The 15,287-nt window shown below is 42.7% G+C and overlaps 1 protein-coding gene across 7 annotated transcripts in view; it reads left to right on the forward strand.

The window, feature by feature from the left end:
• The window catches only part of LOC147021538 (trinucleotide repeat-containing gene 6C protein-like), a 181,465-nt gene that overhangs the window by 137,624 nt on the left and 28,554 nt on the right, over positions 1-15,287 (forward strand). For all 7 annotated transcript variants that reach the window (XM_085891568.1, XM_085891566.1, XM_085891572.1 and 4 more), the window contains 5 exons: positions 3,039-3,227; positions 3,363-3,491; positions 3,662-3,769; positions 6,002-6,184; positions 13,296-13,372. In XM_085891568.1, coding sequence (XP_085747694.1) covers positions 3,039-3,227; positions 3,363-3,491; positions 3,662-3,769; positions 6,002-6,184; positions 13,296-13,372 — 686 coding nt within the window. The remainder of the gene's footprint in view (positions 1-3,038; positions 3,228-3,362; positions 3,492-3,661; positions 3,770-6,001; positions 6,185-13,295; positions 13,373-15,287) is intronic.

Genomic DNA, 15,287 nt, shown 5'->3' on the forward strand with positions numbered 1-15,287 from the left:
ACCCTGGCATAATGCCCTTTCTTGTCGCAATTCATGCATGTGGCATCTCTGGCGGGACATTTTTGACGAGGGTGCCTTTTGTACCCACAAAAGAAGCATTTACCAACCGGAGCAGTTGCTGAGGAGTTTGACGTGGCCTGGGTATCCGGCTCCTCGGGTGTTTCTCCATCCCCTATGTCTGGCTGTGTCTGTGCCAGTGGGGTTCCTTGGGTTCCCATCGTAGCAGCGTTCATTAGCAGCATCGGTGTCCCAAATGACTCAGATTGCTGCTGAGCCGTATCCATCGCTCGTGCCTGATCGACTACCTTGTCAAGAGTGGGTTGCGCTTTCTCTAGTAAGCGTTGCCGTATGTGGGCTGATCTGAGTCCTTGGATGAATGCCTCCCGTGTGGCTTCCTTTCGGTGTTCCTCGGCACTTACGGCCCGGAAGCTGCCGTCTTTTCCCAGCTGATTCAGAGCTTGCAGGAACTGATCGATTGTCTCCCCGGCTGCTTGCTTGCGTGTGTTGAGAAGATGTCGTATGTATACCTCGTTCTTGGGCTTCACGTAGAGCGCTTGCAGCACGTCGATCGCTGCTTCGTAAGTGTCGCACTCCGAGAAGAGCCTGTACACGCTGGGCGAGACATGATTCACGAGAGCGGCAAATTTGTCGGCTCCTTCCTCGATGATGGTCAGATAGTGTGAGAAGGAACAGAACCAATGCGACCATTTCATTTCTGCGTCAGTCGCGTTTGGGTCTGCGTCGAACCTCTCTGGTTTGTAGATCTTGTCCATCGTTGGTTGAGAGAGCCGAGAAAACTAAATGGAATAAATTGAAATGAGAGCGAGAGAAGAACCTTCAGTGTTTAGGCTTTATTCCATTTGATTGGAGCCGCTTCTGTGGGCACACCGGGGAATACAGGTTCAGCTAGGAGTACATAAGCAGTAACGTATACATGTGCGATTAATCATTGCAGACTAAATCCGCGTAAGCACGGAGTTCGATATAATCTCCATTCTCACCAGTCAATGAGCACCTTCAGTTAACGAGCATCAAGTGAACAGCCGATGTAAATGGCAATGCCCCGGGGACAACCACTCGTGCCGCGGAGACCTCCCCTTATACGCGAGACGCACAACATGTGATCCCGCGTCATGTCCCTCAATTCACCTCAATTCACCACAGAGGAAGTCAGTGAACCATGTTTCGAGTTGGCCTTGGATGCCATTGTTGGACAGCTTTGAGAGCAAGGTGGGATGCCAGACTGCATGTAACTTTTGAAATATGTCTATAGAGACTGCCTTGATCTCATGTCTGATATTGATGGCCTCCATCCATTGTTGGGAGACTAGAAGCAGCATGTGCAATGTAAATTGGCCTGCTCTGAATCCGAATTGTTGATCTGAGATGAGGTCGTTAGAGAAAAGGAAGGATTTTATGTCAAAAATACCTGGGCAATCCAGAATACCACTGTGCACCTTCACATATAGTGTATACACACACACACACACACACACACACACACACACACACACACACACACACACACACACACACACACACACACACACACACACACACACACACACACACACACACACACACACACACACACACACTTATACATTGCTAAGCCGATATCTTATCATTAATCGGCATCGGCAGATTGAAGTCAGTGCCGATTACCGATTAAAACCTTGAGTACCTTTCATCCTTGTTTCGGGCAGATTTCAATAAACAAATTTTAAAAAACAAAACAACGTGCCATTATAGATGTTTCAAGGAGATGTGCATTAACATTCTTTATAAACAGCAGTCAAACATCATGTGATGGGGAGAAAAAAAATTGGCTTGGTAATTTGGGAAATATGTTCCCAAATGTTAATTTGGAAATCGGGGTGTTATCAAATTTATTTTGCTTTGAAACTCGCAAAGAGAACCAACGTAACCTTTCAAAATAATTGTTGTAAGACTGTAACAAATTGTTTTAGAAACAGCCACGAGTGCAAATGGAAATGCGATCACTCGTACACTGCTGAGGTTAAAAGTTAAAATCTACTGTACCACCTCCTTGGTGAAGTACGTCTTGACGTCATATGTTCCAGGCGTACCCGAGTGCATCAAAGCGTCAGTTAAATTTAAAAAATTTTAATGTGAAGTATCACTATTGAAAACACTGAGCTAACGGCCGATCGATTTACTTCTGCATGAATAATTGTTCCGAACGGAATCCCCTTATAACCTGAGGACTCTCTGTAATGCATTTTGTGTAAAACTTGCTTTTCACAGACCCAGGCAAATATGAAATGCTTTTTTTATAACCGTCTATGCCTTGTTGAATGAGCACATGGGAGCTCATCATTAGTTTTAAAATGACAGGATGCTGTGCCATTCGAGACACCAATCGATTGGAGAAGGGATTTAAAATATCGATTCACAGCCACTCAATAACATCAATCTGTCAATCGTGGGCATGGCACCGATCCAGAACGGTGTGCACTTCAGATGTGCACAATGCGTTGTGACATCATTGTTTACCACTTTATAATCAGCATCGTTATATGTATTATTTGCTTATATGGAATTGGAATTCCAGATAAGGTATTGTCATCATGCACCGTCTGTTCGTCTCCTGTTTCCACTTCTCCAGCCAAACCGTTGGGCCAATCTGGCTGAAATTTGGCAGCAATGTTCCGCTCCTGACTGGTAAAGGGGATTGCAAAGCTCGTTCTGCTCAGATGACTTCAAGGAGGTCAAAATTGCCTACTTAGTAAATGTCTTCAAAAATCTTCTTCTCCAGACCCACCAGTCAGAATGCTACCAAATTTGGGTTACAACATTAGGTCTGGGCCCAGATAAGCTACAAGTCCAGTAGTTGTATTTTTAGTTGACTGCTTAACAACAACAAAAAAAATTTCGAGAATTTATGAGGAGCATTGTAGATATAACAATTATTAGGAGCATTGTGGAACATTGTCGACATGTCAACATGTCATCCATTGTTAGTTTGACGAGAAAGGACGTGTTGCTCACCAAACGGCTAACATCACTTCCCACAGGATCCCTTGCTGTCGGACCACCGCCTAAACCTTCCATGGATGAAGCCCCCTTCAATCACTATGAGCTACCTAATGATTGCCCTTCCCCCGCTGAGCCTTCTGTCACCGTTAGCGACTCGTGGTCACGTGACAAGCCTTCAGGCAATAAACTTTCCAATGGGACCAACAGCAATACCAGCTGGCCACCAGGTATGTGGAAGGCTCATTTAACAACAATGGACTGTTAACATAGAGTTGCTATCTTGCTCAACATCCATTCTATTAATATTTATTTTCACTGCCTAATAACTGTCTTCTTTTGCTTTTCTGTTTTCTCACCCTTAGAATTCCGCCCGGGTGAGCCGTGGGGTGGTCTTCAAAGCATCGACCCCGAAAATGACCCAAACATGACCCCGGGCAGCGTATTGGGCACCTCAGCCCTGCGGGATGTCTTCTTACGTGACAAGAGTCCCGGTAACATTGCTGTGCCTGCTTATTCTGTGACATCTGGATTGTGACCAAATTAATTCATTTACAAATATGTACTTCATGAATAATCTCCAAAAATGTATATCTACCCCCTTCCTCTCTTATCCTATTTGCAGAATGTAATTCCATTGTTTAATTGTTTGATGCCTTTGCAGGGCACACTTCCTCCCTGAACACCGCGCTGCCTTCCTCTAGTGCCTGGTCCTACAGTGCCTCCGGTGGATACTGTCACACGAGCCCGACTGCCGCACTTGCAGTGGCCGGTAAGACATGAGGAATCAGTTTTGCTATTTTCTATCATCCAAAACTGTGATTGGAGTGCCACAGGCAGAAAAAAAATATGACCCACAATTACAGGTAATTACATTAATTAGGGACCAGATGAGGAACCATCTTACTATAAGGCCAAAAAAAAAAAAATGTTGCATTGGCGTAACCCGCCCGACCCTAAAAATTCCGCCGACCCTACGTTTTTTTTTTTTTTGTTTTTTTGCTATCGAAAAATTTTGCCGACCCTATTTTATTGCTATTTTTGTTGTTTTGCTATCGTTTTCAAGTATCTTGTTGATTGCGATCGCGATCGCAAAAACCCGGAAGTGTTTCGGACAGAACCCGCCGACAAAAAGGGTGGTACTCGAGCCGGGGGAGATTTTGGGAGGGATTTATTAGGAAAAAAAAAATAAAAATAAAAAAATCCCGACCGACCTACCCTATTTTTCAGTGACCCGTTACGCCAATGCAACATTTTTTTTTTTGGCCTAATTCACCGTCCGTCCATCTGTCTGTTCCCAGGTACCGCAAAAACAGCTGAACCGATTGCAACCATTTTTGGGTGTGTAATCCTGGGATCCCTTGGAGTAAAATAGGCATTAACATGAACCCTTGACAGCTCCCGTAGGGAGCTGGTGCTTCTAGTTTAAATAAATACAAACGAATTAAAGGTAGTCAGCATGGGTTTACCAAAGGCAGTTCCTGTCTAAAAAAATATTTGAGTTCTATGAAGCACTGTCTGATTGATTGGGTGGATGAGGGAATGACAGTGGACATAGTATATCTCGACTTTAAGAAGGCATTTGATAAGGTACCACATCAGAGGTTGTTAGCCAAAGTGAGGGCTTATGGAGTGGTTGGTCAGGTAACAAATTGGATTGCAAACTCGCTTCTTGATAGGAAGCTAAGAGTGGCTGTGAGCAGGAGGATGTCTTTCTGGGAGGTTGTAAGTGGTGGGGTACCTCAGGGATCGGTACTCAGACAGACCGTTACTATTCATTATTTACATCAATGATTTGGTTAGTGGGGTGAAGAGCAGACTTTCCAAATTAGCAGCTGACACAAAGCTTGGAGGTAAGGTGGATAGCAGAGGGGGTGGTGATCAGATTCAGGAAAGTATTGACACTTGTATAGATTGGGCAAAATATTGGCAGATGGAATTTAACCTGAGAAAGTGTAAGGTGTGGGGATGGGAAAGAACAATGAAAATAGATTACATGATGCAAGGGGTAATTTTGGAGTGTGTCACACAGGAGAAGGATCTGGGGGTGGTAATAGATATGGGAGGTAAGCAGGCAGCACAATGCCAGGCAGCTATATGTAAAGCAAATCGGGTTTTAGGTTGTATTCGGAGGGGGATCATTTATAAATCAAAAGAGGTGGTGTTAACATTGTGCAGCAATTTAGTCAGGGCACATCTGGAATATTGTTTGCAGTTTTGGTCACCACAGTTCAGGAAGGACATAGATGCCATGGAGAGGGTTCAGCGCAGGGCTACTCGATTGATTCCGGGCCTCGCTAAACTTAGCTAAGAGTTGTGGCTTAAGGAGACTGCTTTATAGACAGGAAAGGAGGTGATTACGAGGAGATATGATAGAGATGTTTAAGATAATGAAAGGTTTAGATAAAACAAGTGCAGAAGAATTATTCAACAGAGTAGACGGTGAGAGGACCAGGGGCCATAGCCTGAGAGTAAAGAAGAGGAGAGTTAAGATGGTAGTAAGGCAGGGGACTTTTACTCAAAGAGTAGTTAATGCATGGAATGGTCTCCATGGAAAGGTAGTGGCAGCAGAAACAGTAGATAAGTTTAAATTAGAATTAGATAGGTACCTGGAAGTTATGGAGATAGAGGGGTATTGGGATGTTGGCAGGACTTTTAGGTACCTTGAGCACTGATGGGTGATTGTGTGCATGTGCACAGAGTGCTGTTGGTGGGGGTATCATCAAGGGGTGTTCTGTGGTTGATGTGTGTTTTTTAACAAAGCCCAAGCCCCTTCCCTTGAGGAAAAATAAAAATGAAAAATATACAAAAAACACTTAATTTTTTTTTGAATAGATATTTTTACATTTTCTTCTTTGGATGTTGTGTTGATAAATTAGTGTGGTGTTGATGTGGCGCAGGCATCATGGGCTGAGTGGCCTCCACCTCTGTCTGACTTCCTTGTATTTCCTTGTATTGATACGCATGGTTGACTGACTTTCTGCCTCATTCTTCTTCTGTCCAGGCAAGCCAGGTGAGTTAAAGACCAGGCCCTGGCCCACCAGCCATGCACCCACCACATTGGCCCATGAACTTTGGAAGGTACCACTTCCTGCAAAGACCAGCACAGCTCCCTCTCGACCACCCCCTGGCCTTCCAAATCCCAAGGGAAGCTCACCATGGAGTGGTGGCTCTCTGGGCCTTACAGGTAATGCTCTGTCTTTTTATTGTGTGGTATAATAACTGTTCTCACATTTATTTTCAGATTAAACATGCAGCGCACCAAATTCTGCATTACACTCAACGGCTTTCCGAAGTACACACCAAAAAGTTTACTGTTTGCTGCACTCCAGCCAGAATTTCCTTCACCTAATGAAAGGGAGTTTTTTGGTGCAACTGGAATATTAGTCCTTCAACGGCTTTCCTAAGTTCACATCAAAAAGTTTATTATTTGCTGCACTCCAGCCAGAATTTCCTTCACCTAATGAAAGGGAGCTTTCTGGTGCAACTAGAATATTAGTCCTGTTTTTAGCTCTGAAACATTTTAACAGGAGAAAACCTTTTTGACTCTTCCTTTGAAGTGGTGCCAATAATCCAGCTTCCAAAGACATATCCCAGTATGAACTGTAGCTGGAGACTGTCCCCATTGCATCAAACTACACAGACTGCTCCAAACTTCCTGAACATTTACATGTAATGGCTTTCATCTCTATTTCCTATTGACACAAGCATGCCATTTGACCTCATCTTCCCTTCCACTCCCTGTCCCACTTTCTCCTCACCAATTGCCATTAAACGTAGAAGACGTTGTGTGCAGGCAGTGGGTCATGCGGATGGCGGTGGGTTAATATTCTTCTTCTTCTTCTTGTTCTTCTTGTTATTATTCTTTAACGGCCACAATTATTCCCACGTTCTTGGCGGAAGCTTGGCTCAAGTCTTTCACGAGCCAGCTGCCCAGGCCTCACATTCGATTAAGGTTAGAACAGGAATTTGGAATTCGTTGATAGCTTGCCTACTCTTCGCGAAGGACACCGTGGGATCTTTCACATTCACCCACCTATGCTGGCAAACACTGCTGCAGTCTAACGTCCATCCAAGGGATGGCACACATTAATCACTTTTCCTGTAAAACACTGGGAAGACAGTTTATAGCTGGGTCAGGATTTGAACCCAGGCTCGACAGCTTAGAGGCGAGTGTGTTACGAATGGGGTTATGCGTCGAATAATGTTCACAATTGGGTCGTAAGGGTGTCAGAGGCAATATTGCACATCACATTTGAAGCCATGGCTGAGAGAAATGACATATGAGGCCCCAAGATACAAGTTGTAAACAATCCATGTACAGGTGGTGGACAAAAAATGGAAACGCCTGGGAAATTAGGGACACCAAGTAACTAACAGCTTCCACACAGGTATGGCCGATGTGTTAATTTAGCATGTAACATCCCAGCATGCTTGGGGTCACTTAAGCTCTGTCGGTACCATGTTTTTTTTTCCGATATCGATATCCCGGTATATCGATATCAATAGGTTTTGTTTTTTTTTCCCATGGGTTTTAGATGACTCAAGTCAGTATGGCTGAAAGCCTTTTGTTGTTGCTGTCGTTTTTATTAGCTCGCCTGTTCAAAGAACAGAGAGCTATAGCGATACCCGCGGCGTGAGCGTCAGCGTCAGCGTGAGCGTGAAAATGTTAAAGTTTTTGGTGCAAGTTATTTCCTTTCTAATATTTTTATCTACCACACTATTTTTTACTGATTACAATATACAAATACATATATTGCTTTAAAATTATTTGGATCAGACTTTACTGCAATGCTTTTTAAAAAATATTATTTGACTAGTCTTTTAACCAGAGAGTTGGTGTCAAAGCCACCCAATGCTCGCCTGTTTATACATTTATCATTTTTAAAAGACTAGTCTAATAATATTTTTTATAAAGCATTGCAGTGAAGTCTGATCAAAATAATTTTAAAGCAATATATGTATTTGTATATTGTAATCAGTAAAAAATAGTGTGGTAGATAAAAACATTAGAAAGGAAAAAAATAACTTGCACCAAAAACTTTAACATTTTCACGCTGACGCTCATGCTGGGGGTATCGCTATAGCTCTCTGTTCTTCAAACAGGCAAGCTACAAACGATAAATGTTTAAACAGGTGAGCATTGGGTGGCTTTGACACCAACTCTCTTGTTTTTATACGCCCGATATATATATATATATATATATATATATATATATATATATATATATATATATATATATATATATATATATATATATATATATATATATATATATATATATATATATATATATATATATATATATATATATATATATATATATATATATTTATATATATATTTATATATATATATATATATATTGGGGTGTATGTTGTGATACCGGTCGTCCGTCCGTACCTGTCTGCACTCTAACTCCCAAAGTTTTCAACTTTCACGTTTCATATTTGGTACATAGGTACAGACTGTGGAGACGGTGTGTCGCGACATACGTTCGTCATCTAAAGTGGTTGCCATGGCAACCAGGATGCTGTTTTCCATGTAGTAGCACAATTCTGTATATACCTTCTTGTTCTGGCTTATATTGTGCTCACTTGCACTCTTGTTATTATTGTGAGGCTGATAGGTGGGAAGCCGATTGTTCTTCATAGGAATATTACCCTATGCACACGAAGTGAAAAGCAGGGTAAAGCAGTTGCTTCACTTTGTCTTTCTGCCTGTCTTTCTATCTACAAACATCAGTTTTTGATTAAGGAATAACTTGATTTCAATATAATGTTTTATTTTTAATACAAATCGGGAAATGAATCAGAAAATTAATCTGTAGTTTAACAGTATTTTTGCTGATCGTGCATGTGCAGAGAGTGAGTTTTTTTTTTTTAATACTGTCTGCCTGTCTGGCAGTTAAACAAAATTTAAAATCATTTCAAACAGGAAATTTAATGTTTTTTAAGGACGATATAAAGGACACAAACAACAGGCATGAATAACTAATGTAACATTTTAGATAGGGTACTGTAAAAGATGCTGCATCAACGGAAGTAAACTTTGTTTATTTTCTACAATCTTTAAAATCTTTATTCAATTGAGTTATACACTTCAGCACTGCACAACACAAATCACCTTCTTAGCACTTTCAAAACCCTTCCATTTAGCAGTATCTGGATAACATGCCATTTATCATCATCTTGACCAATCAAATGTGCCACTCACAGACCCTGCCAATTTCCTTCTTCCTCCAGACTGTGGGGTAAGGTGTGCTATGAATTCTCTTGTTATGATTATTTTTACGAGCAGATACCCGTCTACGACAGTTATGGAGGACAGGACGGATCACAATACTCGGTTACGGTAGTTTCTTTGGATGTTTTGTGCCGCATTCAACAGCTCAGTTCATATTGGTGGCGTGTCTGGGTGCCCATGGTAGCGTTTGAGACCGGTCACTTAAGATTGTTGGCCTTGACACATAGTGCCAGATGAGTAACACGAACGATTTGACATATTCATCGTTTTTATATTGCCTCCATCAACAGATTAACAACATGGCAAGATAAAAGTCGTAAATGCTGAGTTGAACAAATGTCCTGAACTCATGGACTTAGTTACTGTAAGTAAAGCACGTCGTCTGGGACCCAGCCGCCAGTTTGCCACTGAACGCTGCTCATTGTAACGTCATCGATTCCCTCTTTGAAAATTCTATCTATATTCGATTTTTTGAATCCGCTATCACCTGCGTAAATACATGGAACACATAATGTGAAGATTTCGGAAGTATGAACAGATGTTCGAAGAAAAGTGTGTTAGAGGTTCCAGGCTTACGCCCATTATATTGTTGCGGGGCCGGGTATCGGCAACGAGCACGACCACCAGATGGAGCAGTAGGGTCGGCTCCACCGATCACCTGAAATGTATAGGTCGTCACCCCGGATAACTCCGGAGCCAACGGGTCCCTTATCGGACCGAAATTCGCCAATAGGTCGACCACGTGCAGTGGTGTTGATTGCCAATTTCAATTTACCTAAATACCCACGTCGTCCAACTTCCGGGGAAATTCACCCTCGACGATGCTCGTACGGAATGAGTCGCTAGCGTACTCGAACCGTGTGCGACCCGAGCGGACGGTCACCGAGCTTTCGTCGGTCCAAATATCCCTTTACAGCAGCAACAGCCTGGCTAATTCTCCAACACGCACCGTGTTAAACCAATGGAAGGAAACACAAAATGAACTGACACATTGAACACATGGGTTTATTTATAATAGGTGGGGAAGGAGGGGAGCACGTAAGAAGCAGAGTTATCACGACTAATAGAAATGAAATGCAAATAATGTACAAGGCACTTAACAGTTGCTACTTAAAGACGGGCCCACACACAGATACACACACACAGAAACGGATCCCAATGGTCTTTATTGAAGTCTTCCAGCTTGAGGACAGGTGAGCTAGAGACCAGAGCCTGCGCTTGGACCTGTCCACCTCGTGTGGTCTTCGATGATCTGGCTCTTTGGGACTCGAACCCGCAGCAACGATGCCACTCCAAGCACCAGGGACGGAGGAAAAGCGTCGGACGCCAGGTGGACGAGACGAGAGACCACCCAGCACTGTCAAGCCGACCAGACCAGACGAGTCGATCTCCGGCACCTCGAACCCGATCGCTGCTAAGCCGACCAACCAGACGAGTCGATCTCCGGCACCTCGAACCCGTTCGCCCAACCCTGACGCTGACACTCTTTCCAAGGCCCTGGCGTTTGTTATATGGCATTTCTCCTGCGGGATGGGGTGTCGTGGGAAGGATCACCATCTGAGACGTCTCGCCTCCCATTGGTCTGGGGTTCGTGAGAAAGTCGATGTCTGAGACTTCTCACGCCTCCCATTGGTCCGGGGTTCATGGGAACGTCGGTGTCTGAGATGTCTCACGCCTCCCATTGGTCCAGGGTCCTTGGGAACTTCGGTGTCTGAGATGTCTCACGCCTCCCATTGGTCGGGGGGAACATTCCATCTCTCCGGGGCGGAGTCGGAGCTCTGGTGGCCGAAGAAACTCCGCCCACGTACGTGGTCGAACGCACGTAGACAATGGCGCCGGTGTGAGGAAGCGAGGTGCAGGCATGTTGTTGTTGTTGTACGGGGTGTAAAAATCCTAACTATTAAAATAACGCACAGCGCACGTACATTTAATGCCCATTAGACAAGGGAAAAGGAAGCTATCTATCCACATTTACTTATCGATATAACTGAGCTATAGGACCTGTATGTTGAGTGCAGTAAACTTCCAAATTCGTAACATTAGGATTATTATCTTACCAAAACGAAGTTTTTGCAAGATATGTTAGTCAGCTTGTATGTTTTTTTTTTTGTTGTTGTTGTTTTTTTTGTTTGTTTGTCTGTAATCACATATAAAAAATTCTGCAGAGCACAGTTATCATTGGAAATTTTTGTAACTTCGCATATCAGAGGCCTATAGAGGTCCCTTTCAGCGCATAAAATTTTGAAGGTCAAGGTCACTTTGTCGCAAATCAGGGGAGTCGACGAAACCCTTATTTTTTGAGTAATTTTGATCGGATCGTCTTCAAACTTCATGGGAATATAGTTCATGGTCTGGCGCTCAGCTGATTAATTTTTGGTGGCGATTGGCCTTGACCTTCATGGTTAGCGCCTGAGGTCAAACATATTTGACCCCAAGGTCAAATTTTCAAGTTTTAGGAACCATATCGTGTAGTACCTCAAATTGAACACCTCGATGAGTGCTTTCTAGATATGTCAAGCTTGAGACATTATGACGTCATTTGGTGACGTTATGAGGCAAAAGCATATTTTTCATGGTTACTCTGTAGAACGATTCTCATCGGAATCTCTCGTAGGCAGATATTCCTCAAGGAGTCGCTCCTGGTGGAGAGCAGCTCTGTTCACCTCAGTGTGACCTTAAAGAAGTCACACGTGGTCACCTTTTGGCAAGATACGGGTCACCCTGCGGGTGACATTGGTTTATTTTTATTATTTATATCATTGCTCTATTTCTGCCAATTTTTATGAAACAACTTTTTAAATGCTGTTACAGCTGGCTATGTCAATCTACACATGTTTATATCACACTCTTGGAACTTGATCATAATGGGGGGGAGGGTGGTTTGGCCTGTATCAGTGGCTATCTTACATTTTTTTGTCCCAAACATAAAACAAATCTTCTCCAGAAAAACTAAAAGTCGCCATAAGTTTGGCAGACAGCTTGAGCACACTGAGGTGATATTGAAGTGTGGGTTTGAAACTTCTACTCTAAAAACTCTGGAAGCTTGCTATTGGTCAAATATTTTACATAATCACAGAACGCTTAAATTTGTTTTATGACGATGTAAAATAAGGTGTTCATATCAGTCATCCCCCGCTATATCGCGGTTCACCTATCGCACCCCTGGTTCATCGTGGGTTTTCCTTTGGAACCTAACTAATTTTTATGTGGATTCCCCTGGTATATCGCGGTAATAATATATGAAATATGAATTATTTAAGCAATAAATTATAACGCGTGGCACTCGACCACTCACACAACGCACGAGACAAAGTTTTGCTTGTGAACTTCAAATATTTTCTACGTTTTTTCTCCAAGCCCCACGATGCCGCCCAAACGCCCTGCACCTTCTCAGGCTTCTGGCAAGGAACCGAAGCGCCAGAGGAAGGTTCTGACGCTCCAGGAGTAGGTTAAGGTGCTAGATATGCTTCGGGAAGGAAAAAGGTTTGCCGCCGTTGGACGAGCACTGCTCATACCCAGCACCTCAAAACCGACCAGACTAGATGAGTCGATCTCCAGCACCTCAAACCCAATCACTGCCAAACCGACCAGACCAGACGAGTTGATCTCAGGCACCTCAAACCCGATCACTCCCAAACTGACCAGACGAGTCGATATCCGGCACCTCGAACCCGATCACTGCCAAACCGACCAGACCAGACAAGTCGATTTTTTGGGGGGAGCCGTCCATTCATCATGGATTTTCACTGAGCGCGCAGAGGTTTGGAACGTAACCCACGCGATAAACGGGGGATTACTGTATTGTTATGGCCACTGGGCCACATAGAAACACGTGTAATTACTTGAAATATATGATGTAATCATTCTTTGCATTTGATTTATTGATGGAGTGGCAGTTAATTTACATACAACTGATTTTTGTTGTTCAAAAAATGCTCAAAATTGTTTCTTCATAATATTTTCCTGCTATATGCTGACATTTAATTTATTTGTTGAGCATCTCCCCTTGCTGCCACAACCTCTCCACCATACATTTCCTCTTCTTTCTCAGGGCCAGGGTGGGGAGCAGAGGGATCATCTTCAAACAGATCAAACACATGGCTGGTCCTGCGGAACCTCACACCACAGGTAAGTACTCGCATGATGTGGAACCAAACTTCAGTGTTTGTTATACGTGGAATTTTAAACATCATTAAACATTCAGGCTCATAACTCTTTTAACTGGATAACTTTTTTGGGGTTGTTTAAACAGCAAGTAGATTTAGTTGTTAGAAATATGTCTCAATATGACATTGCTCAACCCTGAGTGTGTTGGAAGCTGAACTTTTGATTTTTATCATGAAGAAATGCACGCACGAGCACCGAATACCCAGCGAACAGTCCACTGTACCTATGGAGTTAAAAAAAAAAAAACTATTGTTTTAAAAATATATATAGTACTGCACAATTATAATTCAACAACCAAGCAAATTAAAACAAAACACAATTTTATTATTTGTTTGTATGTAGCCTGTGGCTGCTTGGGCGCATCATTTTCTGGGAGTGTGGATGTGCCGCTGATGCAGTGCCCCTTGTTACCAGTAAGCTAGTACTCGTTTTGCCGACCTCAGAAGGATAGGCTGACTCAACCCACCAGGTTACCTTCGCAAACTTTGTTGCGAAGGTTATGTTTTGATCGCTGTGTATGTATGTATTTATTTATTTATTTATTTATTTGTGAATGTGTGTGTTTGTTTGTTTGTTTGTTTGTTTGTTATTCACATAACTCCAAAAGTATTGAACTGAATCACAGCAAATTTGGTGGGATGATTGGTTATTATCTGAGGACCATTTGATTAGATTTTGGGAGCGATCGGGTCAAAATCGTCTTTTTACCATTGCACGGTCAATTTGTATCCAATTTGCATGCAACTATTGCCAAAATGTTCAGAATTAAATGCCCCATCTTGTGATATGTGACATGACACAATGACGTAATAACCCTTATGAGCGGTTGGGAGTCAAAGGTCAGGGGGGGTCACGACATTGCAAATGTGTGGTTTTAGTCATAACACGGTCAATTCTTATCCGATTTGCATGAAACCAACACCAAAATGTTGACTGTTCTGTTCCCCACACTCTAATACCAATTACAAAATGAAGAGTTCAAAGGTCAAGGTCGAGGTCATGAAAAGGTCAAAATCGTCATTTTTGTACAATGAATGTTTGTTTGTTCACAATAAATAACTTATTGAGAAAAACAGAAACTCGTGTGTGCTTAATGCCCCTAAAATGCCAGAAAATAATTTCTTATAATGTGACCAGTTGTCATCAGATTGACTTGACACCGACACCCAAAACGGTCAGGGAGTTCATACAGAAATTGTACAATGTACGTGATTCAGTGTCAAACAGCAGGAAATTTAATATTTTTAAGCCATCATAAAACATGAGATGGCAGATGTGGTATGGGATTAAATACCCTCACAATCAACGGTTTCTGGGGGGTGGGGGGGCAAAATATAGCGTTGGCGAAGGTATGCGCTCTACTGAGTGCCCGTTCTAGTTTTATTATTTAACGGTGTGACAGGGGGTCCAACTTAATACCCTAAGATCTTAAGCCATCCAACATAACTGTTAAGTTAACACCAGGTTATTAACAGTGCATTATGATATGACCTGGGTTGACAGGATGGCCTTTTGAGGTATGCATGCTTGCTCTTAGCTGTCTCGTCTGGGTTTGTATCCTGACCCAGCTATAAACTGTCATTCCAGTGTTTTACAGGCAGGGTGATTCATCAATGTGTGTGCTGTCCCCTGGATGGATGTTATACACTGGATGTTCCTTCTACTGACATTAGTTGGTGGATGTTAAAGATCCCCATGGTGTCCTTTGTGAAGAGTAGGAGAGCTATTGCTAGCACTGCAGCCAAATTACAAAGTCCTGGTGAACTACTGGTGGAAAGGCAATGGCAATAACAAAAACCACCCAGTTTCACCTTTGCTCAGGAAGCTGAACTTAAAAATTTTTTTTATTCCAAACATAACCCTTGACCTTCTCTGG

Source organism: Eptatretus burgeri, chromosome 8, assembly GCF_056783735.1.
Source record: "Eptatretus burgeri isolate ZD-2024b chromosome 8, Ebu_testis_v1, whole genome shotgun sequence".
Taxonomy (NCBI): domain Eukaryota; kingdom Metazoa; phylum Chordata; class Myxini; order Myxiniformes; family Myxinidae; genus Eptatretus; species Eptatretus burgeri.